This window comes from Enhydra lutris, unplaced genomic scaffold, assembly GCF_002288905.1.
Source record: "Enhydra lutris kenyoni isolate GAN:26980312 unplaced genomic scaffold, ASM228890v2 scaffoldscaffold4, whole genome shotgun sequence".
Taxonomy (NCBI): Eukaryota; Metazoa; Chordata; class Mammalia; order Carnivora; family Mustelidae; genus Enhydra; species Enhydra lutris.
In genome coordinates, this window is record NW_019154088.1 from 18,037,671 (window position 1) to 18,058,433 (window position 20,763).

A 20,763-nucleotide genomic window follows, 5' to 3' on the forward strand; every position below is an offset into this window, starting at 1 on the left:
TTGAAAATAGAGCTACCCTATGACCCAGCAATTGCACTACTGGGTATTTACCCTAAAGATACAAATGTAGTGATCTGAAGGGGCACGTGCACCCAAATGTTTATAGCAGCAATGTCCACAATAGCCATACTATGGAAAGAACCTAGATGTCAATCAACAGATGAATGGATAAAGAAGATGTGGTATATATATGCAATGGAATACTATGCAACCATCAAAAGAAATGAAATCTTGCCATCTGCAACGACGTGGATGGAACTAGAGGGTATTATGCTGAGTGAAATAAGTCAATCAGAGAAAGGAATTATATGATCTCTCTGATATGAGGAATTTGAGAGGCAGGATGCGGGGCTTGGGGAATAGGAAAGGAAATAAATGAAACAAGATGGGATCAGGAGGAAAACAAACCATAAGAGACTCTTAATATCACAAAACAAACTGAGGGTTGCTGGGGGGAGGAGAGGTATGGAGAGGGTGCTTGGGTGATAGACATTGGGGAGGGTATGTGCTATGGTGAGTGCTGTTAAATGTGTAAGCCTGACAATTCGCAGATCTGTACCCCTGGGGCAAATAATACATTATAGTTAATATAGTTAATTAATTAATTAAAATAATTAATAAAAATTTTAATTAAAATAATTAATAAAAATGTTTAAAAGGCAGACATGTCCTAAAGAAAGGAATTACATGTAGAAGATGACAAATCAAACTTCCAAACTTAAAATTCATAGATTAAGAAGATGCTCCTTGCAAGCTACCCCTAGTTTCAGAAAGCTTCAAGAGCTTCTTGAAGACATTTTCCAAGAAAATCTAAGTCATAGTCCCAAAAAAGAAACAACAATCTAGTTAATAGTACTTAGTGAATGCCTATGGTCCCAAGAAATAGTTGAGTATTAGGAAAAAGTGAGGGCTTGGATTCCTCAATCTGCATGGTGACTCAACATTTTACCAGCTAAGTAACCTTGGAAAATTATCTCCTAGTCCCTGTAATCTTCAGTGTCCCCATCCATAAAATGTGGGTAATAATATCCACCATGCATGTGTGCATGTGAAGATTAACTGAGAACACATTTAAAGTATTAGCATTATGCCTGATAATTAAACACTTTTTTTTCCCCTCTTCACCTCTTTGTTTTTGTTACAATCTTCAAAATCTTCATCTAACTAAAATGAGAACAGAGGATTGGTCTATTGCTTCTGAAACCCAAATGTGTATATGAATCCTTTGGGGGTTTTGTTAAAATGCAGGTTCTGACTCAATATTTGGAGAAGGAGGACTGAGATTCTGCATGTCTAATAAGCTCCTGGTGAAGCCAGGGATGCTGGTCTGATATCTGTGAACCACACTTCAAGAAGCAAAGTATTAAATAACCTCTGAGAGTATTGATAAGCACAAATTTCTGTTATATAAGCAAGGCTGCATGTATTTTTCAAAAGGCTATGTAAATAATTAGATTACAAATCCAAAAACTCCCATTTGTGCACTATAGATTATGAACTTTCAAAGAACACTTGATTTCACCAATAGACCATGGAGCTGAGTCATCACAAATAAATGCCTTGCACCTAGAAGACTTAGACTATAAAGACAAAATGTCCTTTTGGCTCAGCTGAAGATATTCTTCCAGACTTCTCCTTTAATCCTTCAAGAAAAATACACTGAATGAAAAGAAAAATCATTGGAAAAAATGGAGATTTTTTTCACACATTTTCAATTTAAGCTCTTGCAAATAGATCAGACCAAGCATTAGGTTGGAAAACACAGGACTATGGAAGAAATTCCACAGGTGTGTGAAAACAAGGGGAACATGGCAGGGTGAGGAGAAGAAATGGGAGTGCAAGAAACCCTTTTATTAAAATGCTGAAGTGTAAAATGAAAAATACTGATCATTTGCACAGGCAAGAGCATATAGGTCCTATATGGCTTCAGGAATTTATTTGTAATTATTTGTTCATAAAACAAATTCAGAATTATTCCTGATGTTAAAATATTTGAAGTATTGGTTTTCAGAAATTATATATATGTATATATTCACATTTGAATTAAACAAAAAAAATTTCAACTACCTTTCAGACTCAAAAAACTTAATTCCAGTATGTCCCAGGAGTACTTTTGAATGAGCTCATCATTTTCTTCAGTCAGTTTAGGTTGAGATGGGCTAAAAGGTGACTGACATTTGACTTTTGGCCCAATGGTTCCCCAAATTCACACAGACCATTTTTATATAAATGCAACGTAGTATTTTAACATTCTTTCATAATTTTTAAAAGACATTACCAATACAACTTTAAGAAAATGATCCATCTGTTCTTAAAAAATTATCTTCCTTACCCATATATAGTGAAATGCTAATTATAAGTCTAATACTATTCATTTTCATACTTAATATTGCAATGTCTTAAACTGCTATTTCATCCATGTATATAAAATACTCTCAAAATCCAAGGAGACAGCAAACTCTTGAAGGGCTAAGAGTTGTTTTATACTTCAAGTCTCAAAAGTATTTAACAAAGTGACAAACACTCAGTAATTACTCAATAAAAGGCTGAAAACCCAACTGGAAAAAAATTCAAAATGCATGAGGGGAAAAAGCAACTCCATTTACCAAAACAAAACATGAGCTAATATAATTGTTAGTAATTCACAAAACAAACCAGTAATTTCCAGTACAAAACCTAGAGAACCACTTTTACCAAAATAAGATTGGCACTAGCATACATGCATATTTTTCACATTTTTAGCACAACATCTTCATGCAGTTTATGAACTTTACCATATCAGAGAGCAAGGGAGAAGAAAAGAAAGTCAAACCTTTAACTTATTTTCTCACCTAGAAAAGTCTGAACAATGTTGTCTCTGCAAAACATTACAAAGAAGTTCAGCCCATTTGTGCTTCTAACCTCAAAAATGTCTTGCGTAGAACAATGGCATTTTTGTGGCATTTGGGCTACAAGAGTATTTAAAATATCGCAACATGGAACTAAGTGGTTTGCAAGAATCATAGAAACAGGACTTGGAAAGCAATCTAAAGTTCAACTATTTATTCCGCCCTTCTGTTTCCATATAGAAACCACCTAGCCAGCACTGTAACAACTTTTTTAAAAAATATTTCTGCTTATTAAGATAAAAATCAATAATATACTTAAAAATTAGATTGGTAGCAAGGTTGGTTAACTATAAAGATTGGAAACTAGGTAAGTCAGAAATTCATAATGATTAATGGCCCAATGGCAACTCTAGGGAGGTATCTAGTGATAAGTTGTCCCCACTGTGTTGTATTCAATATTTTTATTACTAACTTAGAACAGTGATTCTCAATCCTATTTGCTCATTGGAATCATTCAGAAAGCTTAAAAAATATACCAGAGGTTGGACTCCACTTCCAGAGCTTTTGATTTAACTGGCCCATTGGATTAGGTATCAGTGAAGATACAGAAGACATGCTGGAAGTCTTCATAGGACACAATAATGAAAGGGATATTTAATGACAGAGGAAGTGGTATCTGTTGTGTGCCAAGTTCTATGACAAGCAAGATAAAGAGATAAATGTGACATAGTCTTTGTCCTTAATGATGAAAATGAGATTAATAAGAGATTAAGAGGTGTCAACCATCACCAAAAAGCTAGTACAATCTTAGACTACTGTAATAATTCTTCTTCTACTTCTAGCTGCTCAAACAACTTCTAGAATATGTTGTTTGACTCCAGAACAACCCACTTTACAGAGTTGGTTATAGAAAAGCTGAAGCTCTTTGGGGGGAAAAAGAGGGGTAGGAATTACAGGTGACTATACTGGAGATAAGTCTAATCAATGAAACCAAGTTTGGTATTTTAAATACATTATCAGAAGGTTTATCATGTGAATCAGGAGACACGTTTGCTTGGCTTTGGCGTCAGAAGGAAAGCTAAACCAATAGATAATAAAGCAAGAGAAAATCAATTTGGCTCAACTGAAGGAAAAACTGCCTAATAATTAAAACTATCCAAAGACAGAGCCCCAGAGAAGTTCCAAATTCAGTCAATAAATACAAAGGCTGAAAATGGGTTATAGATAGAGTGACAGTCCCAGTTTAGGCCCATTGTCTTGGCAAAGTAACTAAAGGATCCCCTTTCATTCTCAAAAGTAATCTGGTTTAGAAGACAAATTATCTATTCTCCCTAGTTTGGGAGCATCATCAGAATAATTAAAAACTGAGCCAGATGGGACCCCACACTTCTCACCCTTTCCCACTAAAGAGAGTTGGTGAGTTGCCCTCTTGTAAGGGATATAAACAAAGATTGGGTATGCAGTCAGTAAGAATTCTGTAGAGAGAACAGGATGGAAAAGCTTGAAAGGATAATTGCACACCGAAATTCTATAATGAACTTAAGCTAACTTCCTTGCAGTACCAGAGAAGCCAGTCGGGTTTTTCCATTTGTATAAGGCAACTCTTTTTCCCTGCATTTTTTCAACCACTGGTGTGGAATGATGTCAGCATCTGCAACCTATCCAAAAGGCACCTGGATACCCACAGCCATGACGTGACCTTATTTCACAGCAAGCTTCACAATCAAGGAGCATGAATGAAACCCAGAACAATTAGGGCTGCTAGAGAAGTCAAGGCACAGTACCAGGAGATATTTATATCTCTGATCTAGATACAGGAATCTGATTGCTGTCCTGTGCTTTATTCCTCCAAGAACAGGCTCTCTAGTCAAGCAAGAACATTTTTACAAAGATGTATACACAGAGTTACAACTACAAACTTACCTACATGCACATATTCATGCAACACACATACATTTATACCCATATACGTAGAGCTCCTAACCAACTCCTAAGATCAATTTTAAAATATCTTCCAATATGATCTTCATGCCTAAATAGCTTACCTTTATAAGAAACTGCAGAAATAGCCACATACAAAATACAATAATCTGACCACTGGTTTCATAATTGTAGACATGAATTTGAGACATTTTTAACACAAATGATTTGATTAATTTTCCAACTACAAAATGTAAAGTATGGTAATTGCCATCTTTTCATAATATGATTCACAGAACCACATTATTTGGTCCAGTAAAGAAAACTACAAAACAAGATAAAAACCACTTTGAAACCGTTGGGGTTGGTGGTTTTTCTGTTAACTTCTCAACTGTTACTGAACTTGCCCAATTTTATCCACATGATTGATTTATGGATAACTTTCATAAACCTTTTGCCAACAAAGGAAACTGCATTTGTGGTGCTCACTCCACACAGGAAGTTATTTCTCTTCCTGCGTCTTTTCATTTCTTGGTCTTGGTTTAAATTTATACCACTGTGTCCTCGCAATAATGAGCTCTAAGATTCTACTGCCAAAATTAGCTTATTTTAATTCTTCTAATTCCAATTATATATTGCTTGGAAACTTTTCAATTTCACATCATTGCAATGAAGAAAGTAAAATTTATAAAAATCTGTTTTTACTTGAAATTTACTTCACAAACAGATGAAACAGAACAAGTTTATGAGCACACGGAAATTATTTCAATCCAGGAACAGGTAAATAACAAGCAAACATTTCAAAGTTTAACTGGAGTTTAACTGGATAGAGTTTAGAGTTTAACTGGATTCTTTAATTACTTTAATGAGCCTTTTTAGAACATTTAGAAATCGGAATTCAGATGCTAAAACAAAAGATTAAAACAGACCAACCAAATTAAAGAAATAAGGAATCAGACAACTGCTTAGCCAAATAACACTATGTAAATAAATCAGATGTCAAAGAGATAAAATATTTATACTTTTGAACTCTTAAATCCAAAAAGAAAATGAAGTCCAAAAATTACCTTTTCTCCTATAAGTAGATTATTCATAAAGGAAAAAGTTTGGTCACATAGAACATGTAATAATTTACAAAGATATTAACAGCACACAGAACAGAAGACATTTTCAATGTCTGCTAAAAAAAAAAAAGAAAGAAAAAAAAAACTACTGTTGCTATGGGAAAACCCCAATACAAAGCATAGCAACCAACAACCAGAAACCCATAACAAATGCAAGTTACTAGTACTTTCCACAACTAATTCCAACTTGTCACACTGCTTGTCATCATCTGTACTCTCCAGTTGGTGCCTAAATTGCTCTGGTAATCAGGCCTGCTGGTGAGAATCTAGAGCACTTCGACACTGCAACTATGCTGCTCAGGAAGAAAAGAAAGAGAAACCCAAATTTCCCGTCAGGCTGGGGATTAAAGCAGGACTCAGGTGCCCCGCATGTTGATATCCCAAGTTTTCCCCTCAAAAAAATACTTAAGAGTTTTACCTTCCAATGGATTTGGATAGCCAAAATATGTGAGAAGAATTCATTCAAAAATGTACTTAATTTCAGCGAGTCTGAAAGCTTCTATACTACTTTTCTCCTTTTTATTGCAAATTATTAATTGAGTGGACTATACCTCCACGCCCTTATCTTTTGCATATTTTTTTCTGCCCTTTGACTTCCAAATCTCAACTTAAAAAAAAAAAATTATACAACTATTTTCTTTAGGTCCTCTAATCACTCCCTTCTTGATAAAGATGTTTTTCTTGGGGTGCCTGGGTGACTCAGTGGGTTAAAGCCTCTGCCTTCGGCTCAGGTCATAATCTCAGGGTCCTGGGATCGAGCCCCACATTGGGCTCTCTGCTCAGCAGGGAGCCTTCTTCCCCCTCTCTCTCTGCCTGTCCCTCTGCCTACTTGTGATCTCTGTCTGTCAAATAAATAAAATCTTAAAAAAAAAAGATGTTTTTCTTACCATAAGGAAGTCCCTCAAAAAAACAAAAATAAAAAAGAAATACCATATGGTCCAGTAATTCCAGTATTAGATATTTACCCAAAAAAAATGAAAATACTATTCAAAAAGATATATGCATCTCTATGTTAATTGCAGCATTATTTAAAATAACCAAGGTGTGAAAGCAGTCTAAATGTTCATGCACAAATAGAGAAGGAGGATGTGATATATATATATACATACATACATATAGATATATACAAATTGAGTATCATGCAGCCGTAAAAAGAATCTTCCCATTTGCAACAACATGGAGGGATCTAGAAGGTATGACATTAAATGAAATAAATCAGACTGAGAGAGACAAATACTATATGACTGCACTCACATATGGAATCTAAAAAAAAACAAATGAAATAAAGAAACCAAAAGCAGAATGAGACCTATAGAGAGCAAAGTGATGGCTATGGGGGATGTGGGGGAAGGATGGGCAAAATGGATGAAGGGAAGTGGGAGGTACAGGCTCCCAGTTGTGTAATGAATAAGTCATGGGAGAAAAAGGTAAAGGCACAGGGAATATAGTAAATGGTATTGTTAATAGCACTGTACAGTGACAGATGGTAGCTACACTTGTAGTGAGCATAGAGCTTTGTCCACTCACTATGTTGTACACCTGAAACTAATGTAACATTGTGTGGCAACTATATTCAAGTTTAAAGATCTTTAAAAAAATAAAATAAAGGTGTTTTTCCTTAGTTCTTAACCTCATGAGCATCTAGCATTAGATATGGTTATCCACCCCCAATTTCCTGAGAGACTCCTTTCTTCTGGCTTTCATCTCATTGTCCTCCCTTTGTTCTCAATCTCTGCTGCTCCCTGCTCCTTCTTGGGTTCTCCCCGCCCCTAAGTAAATGTGGGTTTCTACCCCCATACCACACAGGTCAGCCATCACTCCTCAACAAATTCTACTTTTTTCCTAGCTTTAAGCATCTTCCTCTAACTGATATCCCTGTTCTACAGCCGTAAGCCCACCCAGTTACATTCTGTATTACCTGGGCATCCCCATTTGGATATCTAGTCTATTTTATCTGGAAGACAAAATTCTTTTTTCACTTTGTGACTCCTCAACTCCTGAGAGCTATTACCTCATACTCAAATTTTTTTGAATAATCTCACCTACCTGAAGAATAATTTCCTATGACACACCCCTCACCCCTAATTAGGTCCAACTATGGGACTTTGCTCATTTCTCCCTTTTCTAATGTTGACATACAAACAAGGCTCACATCAATTCCCATTTTTTCTGGCAAGACTTCCTCAAACACTTTCCTTAACATTTACAAGCCACATCACACCATTAGGACTTAGCATTACTTTTCCTTGTTACCTATTACCAAGTTTGCTCTTATGGGCTAGTCTTCTGTCCTTGAGTAGATCATATACGCTCAGGTAGAGATCAGAACCTATACCCCCTGTCCTGGTAATCCCAGTAGCATTAAATGCATTGGCATTCTAAGCATTTAAGGCCTTCTGGCAGGTACTTTGGGACCCACTAAAAATAGCCTGCTCATCTCAATTTCCTCATTTTTTTTAATTGAAGTATAGTTGACACTAAATGTTACATTAGTTTCAGGTGTACAACACAGTGATTTGACAACTCTATAGGTTACACTATGCTTGCCACAAGTGTAGTTCCCATCTGTTATCATACAATACAACTCCATTGACCAAATTCCCTATGTAGTACCTTTTATCTCTGTGACTTACTCATTCCATACCAGTTTCCTTGTGTATGTTAATGCCTTTGAGCTTTATATTCTTCTTGTACACAGCCTCAAATCTTCTTTGGAAATTAAGTCAGTCAACAAACATGCATGTTTCTGGCTTAGAGCAGGCACATTGTGAGTATATTGAATTTTGAAAGTCATTTTTATTTCTATAAAAACAAACAGGGGCACCTGTGTGGCTTAGTCATTTAAGCATCTGACTCTTAGTTTCAGCTCAGGTCATGATCTCGAGTGTCATGGAATCAAGCCTCCATCAGGCTCCATGCTTAGAGGAGAGTCTGCTTGAGATTCTCTTTTTCCCTCCCCATCTGCCCCACCTCACTGTCCCGCACATGAGTGCACATACACCCTCTCTCTCTCCCTCTCAAATAAATAAATCTTGGGGTGGGGGTGGGGAATGGACAGTGAACCTTCAGTTTCACTCCTACATACAGGAACACAAGGTTTTACTGTTATACCAGCCTGGCCTCAAAAACACAGACACACCACTATAATATGGCCCTAAAGAGGTCCTTGTAACCTCACAAGCTAACATACCCAGAAGAATGGTGGGCCATATTTTTCTACTCCACTCTTAATCACCTAAGAGAAAAAAGAAGTGGAAACATATAAAACCCTGTATAAATGCGTGGGAGGAAAAAAAGTTTGTTTTGAAGGGAGTCTTGGTCATGTCATTGTAGCACTAACAGCTGAGAGTCAGAGCCAAGATGTCACACTAATGAACACTCTTTGGAAAATCCAAATCATCATTGTTCTAGCAAGCACAAAAATCACAAGACCAACAGCAAATTCCCATCCAACAACCATGATATTGACAAGACATTTTAAGATTCTAGGAATAAGTCAGGGTATCAAAATTGCTATTTTTGGATGGAAGGCTTTCTTTATAAGCATGCAAAACTATTTGGTCACGTTTTCACCAACTTATCTAAGCCTGTGCAATTCTTAAATGGGATCAACAATTTAGTTCAAAAAAAATCTTTTGGAACTTCTAATCTACATGTGTGCATAAAATACATACAGATATTAAGCATCCAGCTTGACTGAAGCTTCTGAGTTTGAGGCAGGATAACTTCCTCATGACTCAAATGAGTTCATCTGCCTTCTCAAATTCTGTTGAATTTGAGAACTGAATGAAGATGGTATGTGCCTGGGCTTTTTTAAAAAAGGGAAAGAAGAACCAGTGGGAAAACCAATGTTTTCCAATGTCATTTCTTTATATTTAAACAAAATCAGAAAATAGCCATAATTAATCTAACACTTTTTCCTGACTTTTTTTACATCAACACATTTTAATACAACTACAACTGTTTTCACAGCTTCCACCATTCACTTTGAACTCCTTTTAATAGGGATAATGGGTCTGGATGCTTGGCTCACTTTCACAATTTTTCTAACATTTTTAACATTAACATATTTTAATGCAACCACTGTTTTCATTACTAGCATTATTCATTCCTATTATCAGCCAGGAAAACTTTGAACTCCTTTCTAATGAGAATAATAATTCCAGCACTTGGCCGGCTCTCCCTGCACTCTCCAGCCCTGCTTTACAGTACACGTCTGAGCAATCCAAAAATCCTGCTGGTAATTTTATGTTTTCTACCTTCCAGTTTTCACAATATCATGTCTAATTTACCAATTAATTTCACCTAGAATCATTAACCTTGCCTTTTGTTAATGTTCTAAACCTTTTATCTCTTAAAAGCACTTTGATCATTTTTTAAGCCTATGCTGTATCCTATAACATGCCTTGAAGCTTTAGGCTTCATTAATAAATTAAGGTTCTCCAGGTATTGAAATACCTTCCTTCAGCCTTCAAACAGAAATGTTTGCTTGGCCAGGCTTAGGGCTTATGGAAATCACACCATTTATCTGAGCTTTGTGTAAATTTTTCTCCCAAGTTCTCATTTACAAATGCTAAGGGTAAGATTTAAGGTCATTCTCAGCCTCCCATTTGTAAAATTTTTTATCTGCTTTATTTGCCTTTGTCTCCAAAGTACAAATATTTTATAAGTAGATATGAGAGGGAAGGAGAAGAGATTTAGGAACTTTTGTTTGTTTTGTTGGTGTTGTTTGTTTTGGGGGATTGGTCAAAACAACAGCATGGCATCATGGGAAAAACATGCTTTGGAATCTGGCCAATCTGAATTAGAATTCCAGCTTCACCATCTATTAGTTCTGGAAATGGAGACCCCCTTCATTTTGCTTGGTTTTGTGGCCTGGTATGGAGCTGGGCAAACCAAACACCTGGTATGTAGCTGGACACATAGCTATAAGAATGGGAGCCACTATCTAACTATGTGACCTTACCAAGTCACTTGAGTAAGATCTCTGTGTCTCAATGTTTTTACACACAGATAATACAAGTGCTCTGAGATAATATAAGTTCTCTTATTTATAGAATTGTGGTGAGGTTAAATAAGTTTAATATAGTAGAGTGCTTAGATCAATGCTTTTCATATGGTAAGTACTCCAGGTGTGTATTAGTTATTAGTACCACTATCTTTATTACTATCTCTGCTAGTCATGGATCTACCCATCAATATCCATGCCAAGAGTATCAGGTCAATTTCCTAACCTTGTCAAATGCTTTGTACAGAGTAGGTAATCGATAAATACCTCCTTGAATAATTCTCATTTCCACATGGCTTACCTGACAGGGCTGGGAGGGGGGTCTCTATAAGCACAATCATTTACATACACTGTTAGTCTTGTTTCTCTAACCCTTGCACCATCAGCAACTTCAACACCTTCAGTATCACAGAACTGCTAATTTTTCGGCATGATATTTACTGCAAAAACAGCTTCTACTAGTTTAGCCAATTTTTCGGGATCTTCCTAACGTTACTATCACCACTATCTTATTCTATCTGATGCTTCATAGGGAATCAATAATTTATTGTGACTACTTGCCCACCACCATGTTAGTTTTAAGAGAAAAATCCATATAAAATGTTTAGCACAGGGCCTGGTGCACAGCAGGAGATATGTATATATGCATGTATATTTGCTAGTCTTGCTATTATCAAATATTTTATATAATCTTTAATAAATGGTCCTATGAGGAAATACCCTATTTCACAGATGAAATAACTGATAATTAGAAGCAAATTGAGTTCACAAGTTAGCAAATGAGAAAGGATTCAAACTATGGTCTATTTTATCCTAAAACACTCTTTCTATGACTTCACCAGTTGTCCTTGTATCTTTTTTGTAAAAAATTTCAGTTTATTCCCACTCCTTTTTAATGTTAAAGTGAGAATATTGCTTTTTCAATTATTAGCATTCCAAGTTTTATTGAGGTCTCTTCAAATCTACTTCCATTTGGTATAATATCCTTTAAAGCTGGGCAAGGTTAAGCAAAAGGCACTAGGCTTCCACCTTTCTTACAAACATATTCCATATAGCAAGTGGTTTAAAAGCCTTAAAACCAGACATAGTCCCATCTCTACACAGAAAGCTCATAGGGTCATTGTGTGTTACTCTACTTTAATCCTTACAACAACTCTATAGTACTTGTATCACCCCCAACTTGTAGCCAAATAGACTAGGCCTGAGAATGGCCCCACAGTTCACCATATGGTCAGCCATCCAGTTGGGAGTTCCCAAATCAAGACAATATCAGCTTTGTCTACTGGGGACCCATGCCCATTTATGGAGGCCTTCTCATCCTTGAGCCATAGCAGTAATTAATAGACCAAGGACACCTGGGCCCCTCTCTGCTCTGCAGCCTCCCTTTCTCAACTCTTGTCCTTCTTGGTTTTGCCAGCTCATAATGCACTTTGTCCTTTCCTTGAAAGGTTGTTTCTTAGAGACCAAACTGCTTATTTGATCTGCTACAGCCATAACATATTGTTCTATCGTTTTGTTGTTAGGAAGCTCAAGAGAAAACACAGCTGTTGCCACAAATCTGTGTGCTTTTGTTCAATATCATGCAAGCTCAAAAGAAAACCATCTCTGTATCATTCATGATCTGAAACCATCATGGCCAACTGTTAACATCTATTTAATCTGAGTGGAAGGCACACAGGTGTCATTTCCTATTCTGCTCTGTAAGTTTGAAATATTTCATAAATTAGGTAAAAATAACTAAGAAAAATCTGTATGGTCTCACAAAGGCAAAGAAAGTATGGCTTTCCTTATAGAGTTACTACTCACAGAATGAAAATACTTGTTACACACTAGAAAACAAGTAAACACAGCCATATACTTAAATGCATAATTACCCCATAGCAGATTGCTTATTACTGTTTTCCTCAAGGTCTTAAAATATACACATGTCTAGTCCTCTGATTTGGGGTTTGGTGGTCATGGCTTTCAAGAGTCATCCTCTACAGTTAAAGGACTAGCTATAGAAGGGATATAAAGGCATGGGGCCAATTCTGATGATGATGAGAGAAGCCAAATAAATAAAAGCCACACAAAGTGGCATTAATCACTATGAGGAATTTTAGCCTCATTCTTTAAGGCTAAGAAACATGTTCATTACCCTCCTGAGAAGGATTCCTTCTCTCAAGGGCAGACGTCTGTTAACCAAGCTTATAAGATTAACAAAGAAAATCAGAGTTCCAATATATTATTTTATAATGAGAAATCTGTCAAAGAGCCAGCATACTAATTCTTTGTCAGAAAACTTTACAAATTATAATTATATAACTTTTCAAATTATTTTATTTTTTTATAATTATTTTCAAATTATATTAGATGATTAGCACAGTATGAAAAAGAGGAATTGTTAGCTACCTTTGTTGAATATTTAATAGTACCAAGCTATATAGCCCAATGCATCCATCTCCATATATGAGAAATACCTGCCAATAAGAACAAAATGCTAAAAATTATCCATTGGGCAAAACTCTGTCATCTTGCTAGTGCCTGAATGGATACTGCCTAAGTTTGCCTGCCTTCATAGTTATCAAAACCATCTTTGAATTGAGACTTTCTTTCATGAAATGTGCTGCTGTACTCGATCTTATAGTAAGTCTTACGAGCCAAATGTCACCCACAAAATCATTTCTATTAGTTATCTTTCTTAGAGCTTATAAAAGATTCCATGTAGCAACTTAGGTTGAGTCATAGAAAGATGAGAAGATCTTTATGAGGGCCATCCTGTAATTCATGAAGTTGTTCATCAATGTATCACAAGTTCCTAGAACAGTGCCAGTGACTTAATAGATAATATTTCTAATATAAATGTAGAAAATCCTCATTAAAAATTTTTTAAAAAGTAGTTCAGTATAAACTTAAAGCCCATACATTTTAACTAATCATCACTTCTCACTTGATAAACACAATCATTCAGGACCTGGAAACTCTGTCCTACACATACTTCTCCAAATTCAGCCTGAGTTACTTAGAGAAAATCCCCCAAAGCTATTTATCACCCATCAGCCAATACCACCACTTTTGTCACCAAGAATAACCATAGAGGCCCATGTTTATATTTTCCTATGTATTCTAGTGGCCAAATCAGCACCAAAATGAACTAAACATAACTTCTTTAGAAAGAAATTTTATCTTCTTCCTATACCAAAGGGCATACCAACCACTCTTACTGTAGGATAAAAATAAGTGTATACATAATGTTAAAATCTGTATTTATAGAAATATATAGGACCCTGATACTAAAATGGGCCTAAACATAGTAAGTTTTTGGTGAAGTCATAAAGTTTTAGAAGGCATGAATTCAACTGTCCTTAGGGTAAAACCCATCCCAGCATGTATGCGCTGTGTATGTTTTACTCACTGCATACTGGAACTTTTCATTATATTCACGGTCATTGGCTTTCACAATCCGTTCCAATTCTAAAGAGAAAGAGAAATCAGGCTGAAATTAAATTTTTGACACAAAGAAACATATAACTCATTAAACTAATATCACTTAGGTTACTCTGATTGTCTCAAGGCTTCAAGAATTCTTTCCTTTAGAATTTGAAGGGCATTGGTTTTTTCCAGCCTAAATGTTGGAACATGTGTTGGAAAGTCCCAAAATGGAAAGCTGAAAAGTGTCTCATTGTAATTCTGATGCCAGCCATAAAACAAAACATTATGTGTCTCCAATTTCTACATCCCTTTAGCTCCACAAAGACCCTTTCTCTTAACTCCAAGTAGTTACTAAAGGAGAAGCCTGCTCAAAGTCAAACGCCACCTGGGAAGGGATTTTTTTTTCCCCCTACAAAGTGAAAAAATACAATATAGCCAAACAAAACCATAATGAAGGGACAGGTGCAGTTACTGACCTTATGGTCACTGCGCAAAGGTGATATTTCTAAACAACCCAGGCATAGTGAGAGGAACTGCACATCACCAGAAGATGGAAACTTGCCCTTTGCTGGAAGTAGCTTAAAAAATAGCTTCGGGAAACAAATGCAAACACCAGTACAAATAACAAAATAAAAGAACAACAAACTCAAAGATTATGATGGTGCATAAATTAAAATTTGCAGAGGGAAAGAAAAGACAGTGCTCCCCAGAAACACTAGCAGAATACATTTTTGTAGTAGAAGTAACAAGTTCTTGCTCCATTTTACTGAATTCAGAGTTGACAAAGGAGTAATGATGGAAAAATGAAAGCTACCGGATGAAGACCAGCAAAAAATTTACCAGATGTCAATGTTGAACACTCATGGAGTGACTTGATCATTTCACCTGGGATTCTCTTAATCTCACAGTTCTCCACCTGGGTAAGTGATAGATGGTAAAAAGTATAGGGATAGTGGTAAGAGTCCAAGTTTGGAGAAGGTACATACAACCACAGAATTAAAGAAGACTGGAAGATAGAAAGTAACTTAGAGTCATATATTAGGGATGGGGGAAGAAGAGCAAGGGGAAAGCAAAGAGAAGGAGAGCTAAAAGTAGAAGTGAGAGGACAAGAAGCAGGGGGTGAAGAGGGGAAGAAAGAAAGGAATATATTTTATCCCCATAACCATCCTCCAAACACCAGGCACCGTGGCTTGTAAGAGTTGACTATTTTTTCCTAAAAGTCCCAGAGGAATGTTAATGTCTCTACAGTCTCTTTGGTTCAAGTCTCAAGTATGAAGTTGTGTTCACTTCTGAAAACTGCTTCTGACAAATGACACCCTGTCTTTGGTTATAGTTGAGTTTCTACCTTTGCAGAATGTGTGTCTGACATCCACCTACATGGCTCTCTTCTTACCTATGTATTAAAGTCAGATCTCTGTGACTGCTCATGTTTTCAAGGCTAGCTCACCTAATTTCTGGTAAGAATGATATTGGACTGATGGCCACAGCTAACTAACCACACTGAGTGGGCTTGCCCCTAACATATATAACTCTGAAATCCAAAACTCACCCGGAAGCAACCTTGTAACCAAGCATCCCTCAAATGTACATTTCAAACCTTGGCTATAAAGATACCATCCTCCCCTTCTTACCGGATCCCTAACAAAGAGCAAAAATATCAAAGCCCAAAATGGTATTTTGGAGGGTGAGGGTACTTAAGAAGCTTGGACAATTTGTTTATAAACATCCCTACCTTAACGCAAGCATAGTAAAACTGCTGAGAGGAAAAAAACAGATATTTTTGGGAGGGTGAAGGCTGGGGGCACTCTTCTGCAGGGCAAAGGTCAACCTGGCCCACCTGGCATCCTGCTTATAATGTAAAGATTAGCTTTAGCTATAAGTCAAAACTTGGATATGTTAATTTTTATTTCTTCAATTGCCTTTAGTTTACATCATACACATTCAGATGATGATCATTTTTAAATTTCTCGTTTATACAAAGCATATCCAGGGATAGAATTCTATAGTTCTGCAGCTAATTTTACTCACTCCAAAAACCAGAATCTTGACTCCTGTCCAATGTCTCCATGTAACCACCCTCCCCAAGAACTATAACCCTTTCCCAAAGCGGTCAGAAGAGTAATTTCTATACTAGGAAAGTTTGAATGTTCTTCTGGGTGTCCACATTGCTCTTGTCCCTTAAGACTTTGTTAGAGCCAGCAAATCCTCTTTTGGTTTCAAAATCATTATTGAATCTTTGATCTGCACTTCCAGTAGGTACAGTCCTTCTGAACAGAGTCTTTATAAATAAACTATGGCATATTTTCTATCCCCTCACTAAGCTCTGCAACATTCTGGCTTTGTTCTACATCCCTACAGATTTCTGCCTTTAACTTAACTATGCTAAGCCAAGAACTAACAATCTTCCATGTGCTAGGACAGTGGGTGAGGGGATAGAAACCCCTCTTGGCAATAAGTCACATCCTATAAGTAAGGGAAGCTGAAAATGAATCCTCCATAAACAACTCCCATTGATAATTGCTCAGAGGTTCAATGACTTAATGCTCAATATTTCATAGGCATTGCAGGACACTTCCAGCTATGAGAATACTGAAAGAAAAGTACCCACCAGGAGATTTAGGATCTACTAGGGTAAGCTCACTGTTACATAATTGTTATCACTGAATTTGTGTGGTTCCAAAAAGTAGTAAAGTGATACACAGGATATATAAAATATAGTGAGCCAGCATATGTTTAAAGTGAAGTTCAAAGACCTTCCAGTTCAAGATAGCAAACCAAGTATGTCCTTCTACCTCACTTCCCACCCAGGTCTCACTAAAATAACAGCAATATGTTTTTTAAAAGAATAAAAACATAACAGTGCTGGAAAACAAGAGTAGAAGCTAGCAGATGTTCATAAATTTTAAAAATTCCCAGTGAAGCCCCAGAAAAGTTCCAAATTCAGTCAATAAATACAAAGGTTTAAAATGTGTTATGGAGGGGCGCCTGGGTGGCTCAGTGGGTTAAACCTCTGCCTTCGGTTCAGGTCATGATCCCAGGGTCCTGGGATCGAGCCCCGCGTTGGGCTCTCTGCTCAGCAGGGAGCCTGCTTCCCCCTCTCTCTCTGCCTGCCTCTCTGCTACTTGTGATCTCTCTCTGTCAAGTAAATAAATAAAATCTTTAAAAAAAAATGTGTTATGGATAGAGTGACAGTACCAGTTTATGTGTATTGTCTTGACAAAATAACTTCTCACTTTCAAAGGTGTCTTGGCTTAGAAGATAAATTATCTGTGCATTCTAGTTTTGGAGTATCACCAGAATAATTAAAGAAAATTGAGCTAGGTGGGCCCCCCAAATACTCCTACCCTTGCTCATTAAAGAGAGTAGGCAACATGCCTAGGGAGGAAACCAAGAATGGGTATTCAGATCTAAGAAAGAAGAAGCTCTAAACCTCCACATCAGCTATGGGAGACTCCGGTCCTAATAAACCCTGCCTTACTGAGGCAGTTGTGGGATTTGCCAGGCTACAGACTGAATGTTTATGGTCCCCCAAAATTTCTGTGTTGGAACATTCCCCATGAGATGATATTTGAGTGCCTTTGGGAGTGATTAGGTTATGAGGGTAGAGCCCTCATGAGTGGGATTAGTGCCCTTATAAAAGAGGTCCCAGAGAGTCCCCTGCCCCTTGCATCATGTGAGGACACAGCAAGAAGACAGCCATCTAAGAACCAGAAACCAGGCTCTCACCAGACACCAAACGCATTGACTCCTTGATCTCGGACTTCCCAATCTCCAGACCGTGATAAATAGATTTGTTGTTAATAAGTCACCCAGTTTATGCTATTCTGCTATAGCAGCGAGAAAAATCTAAGACATACAGAAAAACCTCCCTGCGAGCTGGTAACATCACCAGCCTTCCAATTTAAGGAAGAAAGCTAGCCAGGGGAAAGACCTTTGCAATGGCCCTCTTATGTAAACACAAACCAACAACTGTAAGTCAGCAGATGTCTGAGAAAACTCAATACCACAAAATACAATGATTCAAGACAAAGAGATAATGCTGAAAATGGATGGGGAAAATAGTTTTTATGCTAATTAGTACCTTGAAGTTATTCAAGACATGGCATCCCTGAAGCAAGAACAAGCTGATAGGAACAAAGATAACACAACAAGAAAGAGTTCCGGGAAATTAAAACTACTTAATGGAAAAATAGGTAGGATAGACAGAATGAAAAACAAAATTGAAGAAAGCTCTTAAAATATATAGCAAAATGACAAAGAGGAGGAAGATGTGAAAAGAACATTTACAAGAAGTGTACATAAACAATGACTAAGTAGAAATAATCAAATAAACAGAAGAAAATGTCCCTGCACCAGAGTAAGAGCTAAGTCTTCAAAGTGAAAAAGCCACTGAGACCCAATCAGGATGAATGAAAAGGGACCCACGGTTATCTACAAAATTTTGAGCTCCAAAGACAAAGAAAGTATTTTAAAATTCTAGAAGAGAAAAAAAAATTGTTAGCCCTAGAGACCTAAGAATTGGCCTAACATGAAAATTCTCATCAGGAGAAAGGATGATAGAAGACATTGAAGTGATGCCTTCTAGTTTTAAGGAAAAATATGTTTGAGCTCAGAATTCTATACTCAGCCAAATAATCAATCAAGTGTGAAGGAGCAATATTTTTTCAGACATCCAAGAGTGTTTACATACAAGATCATCTCCAAAATAATGACTCAAGAATGTAAAACAGGGTAATAGTTTAAATGTTAAAAATAAAGGGAGTCAAAGAAGATATAGAAGCAAGGATGATGACCAACTAAAGTCAACAATGAAAATAAAACTACCTGATGTGATCACCTACATACCTGTTCTAAGTGAGCCACAAATTCTACAGAAAAAGGAAAGGCTTGTCTATTTCCATTTATTTCACAGTTTATAGGGCCAAAATAAACCAGTTTCTCAGGAAAAGTACAATTATGTATTAATTCTTGGCTCAAACAATAATTTCTCTGAGAAGTCCTCATAAGGAAGTCATTGTTTGATACAAAGAACATAAAATGCGTTTTTAAGAGCTGTGTTTTGTAAAAATTCTAGAGATCTCATTCCAAACACAATTCAGAGGAGCCAATGATAGGGTTTCATACTCAGTCTCTACCTAGCTGATTAAATTCAGGTATGTATTTAAGGATATTTAGATGAATAAATAAACTGCAAGTCCTTCCATAAATCACCCTCATTATTATTTCTCTCAACTGCACTTGTGCTAAATGCTTAAATGACTGAGTTTCAGATCGAAATTCCTGAAAAATACCTGAAGAATTGCTCTGCTGTGTTGCTAGCCGAGTACAGATTCTTGGGACAGAAAATCAAGCTGGTAATAGTGTTAACATTCCTTTGTGACAGCTGAGGAGCCTAACAAAGACATTCACCTAAATAGGAAGTTATCCTTCATCATTTCAACAAGTAAGGAGAAGAGCCATTAGCAGAGGTAGAATTGTCTTAGACACTTATTTTGAATCTACTCTAGAATACAGAAAAATAGGCATAGTAAAAAATAGGTAATTAAACCCATGAAGACCTCCTTCATACAGGATAATGGAAGTAGCCTCCACTTTCCAAAACTCAAAGGCCTGTATAATTTGATGCCTGCCTCAATCAAATAAAAGATCAATGAAGCACTCATAGAATGCTTATCTTTGAGCCATATGATTACTGTTACCTTATCCCAGATAACTAAATAAGGATGCCTCATTTATTTTATGAAGTGGTCATTTAGAAATCAGTTAAATGTTAGGAAACATTTACCAAAAAGAGTAACCTTAGTTTTAGGATAAATGACAGGTAGTCTACCCCGTCCCTCCCTACAATAATTATCTGATCCTGCAGATGATAGGTTTCAGATAATAAAACCACATCCACTTAAGTATGTACATATGCTTGTCTTTCCATTTGGAAGAAAGAGTTTCATCAAAAACATCCAAGTGTTGGGGCACCTGGGTGGCTCAATTGGTTAAGCATCTGCCTTTGGCTTAGGTCAAGATCCCAGGACAAGATCTCAGGGTCCTGAGAACAAGTCCAATGTTAGCATCTCCTTCTTCCTCTGCCCTTTACCCTGCTCATGTTTTCTCTCTCTTTCACTATCTCACTCTCAAATAAAAATCTTTATAAAAAAGTTAAAAAAAAAATCCAAGTGTCATCCAATCACTAAAACACAAGTTTGAAAGATGGGAGGGATGTAACACAACCCTGCTGGAAATTTTTAACCTCAGTTGAGATGTTGTTCTTTGTTACCAAGACTTTTGGGACCCATAAAAATGAGAATTTGATGACCAAGCATGCATAGAAGAGGAGGAGGTCTGGATCTTTAAGCCAGAGGCCAGAGATCGTCCTTCTACCAACTATGCGTGTGAGCATGTTTTAGCTCATGACCTCTCCTTATCTGTGGTTCCTCAGAAAAATAATGCCACTTTGTGTTGACATCATTATATAAGA

At 36.7% G+C, this 20,763-nt stretch overlaps 1 protein-coding gene across 1 annotated transcript in view; it reads right to left on the reverse strand.

Moving 5' to 3' along the window:
* Positions 1 to 20,763, reverse strand: part of LOC111161323 (ATPase phospholipid transporting 8B4 (putative)) — a 230,823-nt gene that overhangs the window by 190,033 nt on the left and 20,027 nt on the right. Inside the window, exon 2 of the mRNA XM_022524918.1 lies at positions 14,275 to 14,333. Within this exon, the coding sequence (XP_022380626.1) occupies positions 14,275 to 14,333 (59 nt within the window). The remainder of the gene's footprint in view (positions 1 to 14,274; positions 14,334 to 20,763) is intronic.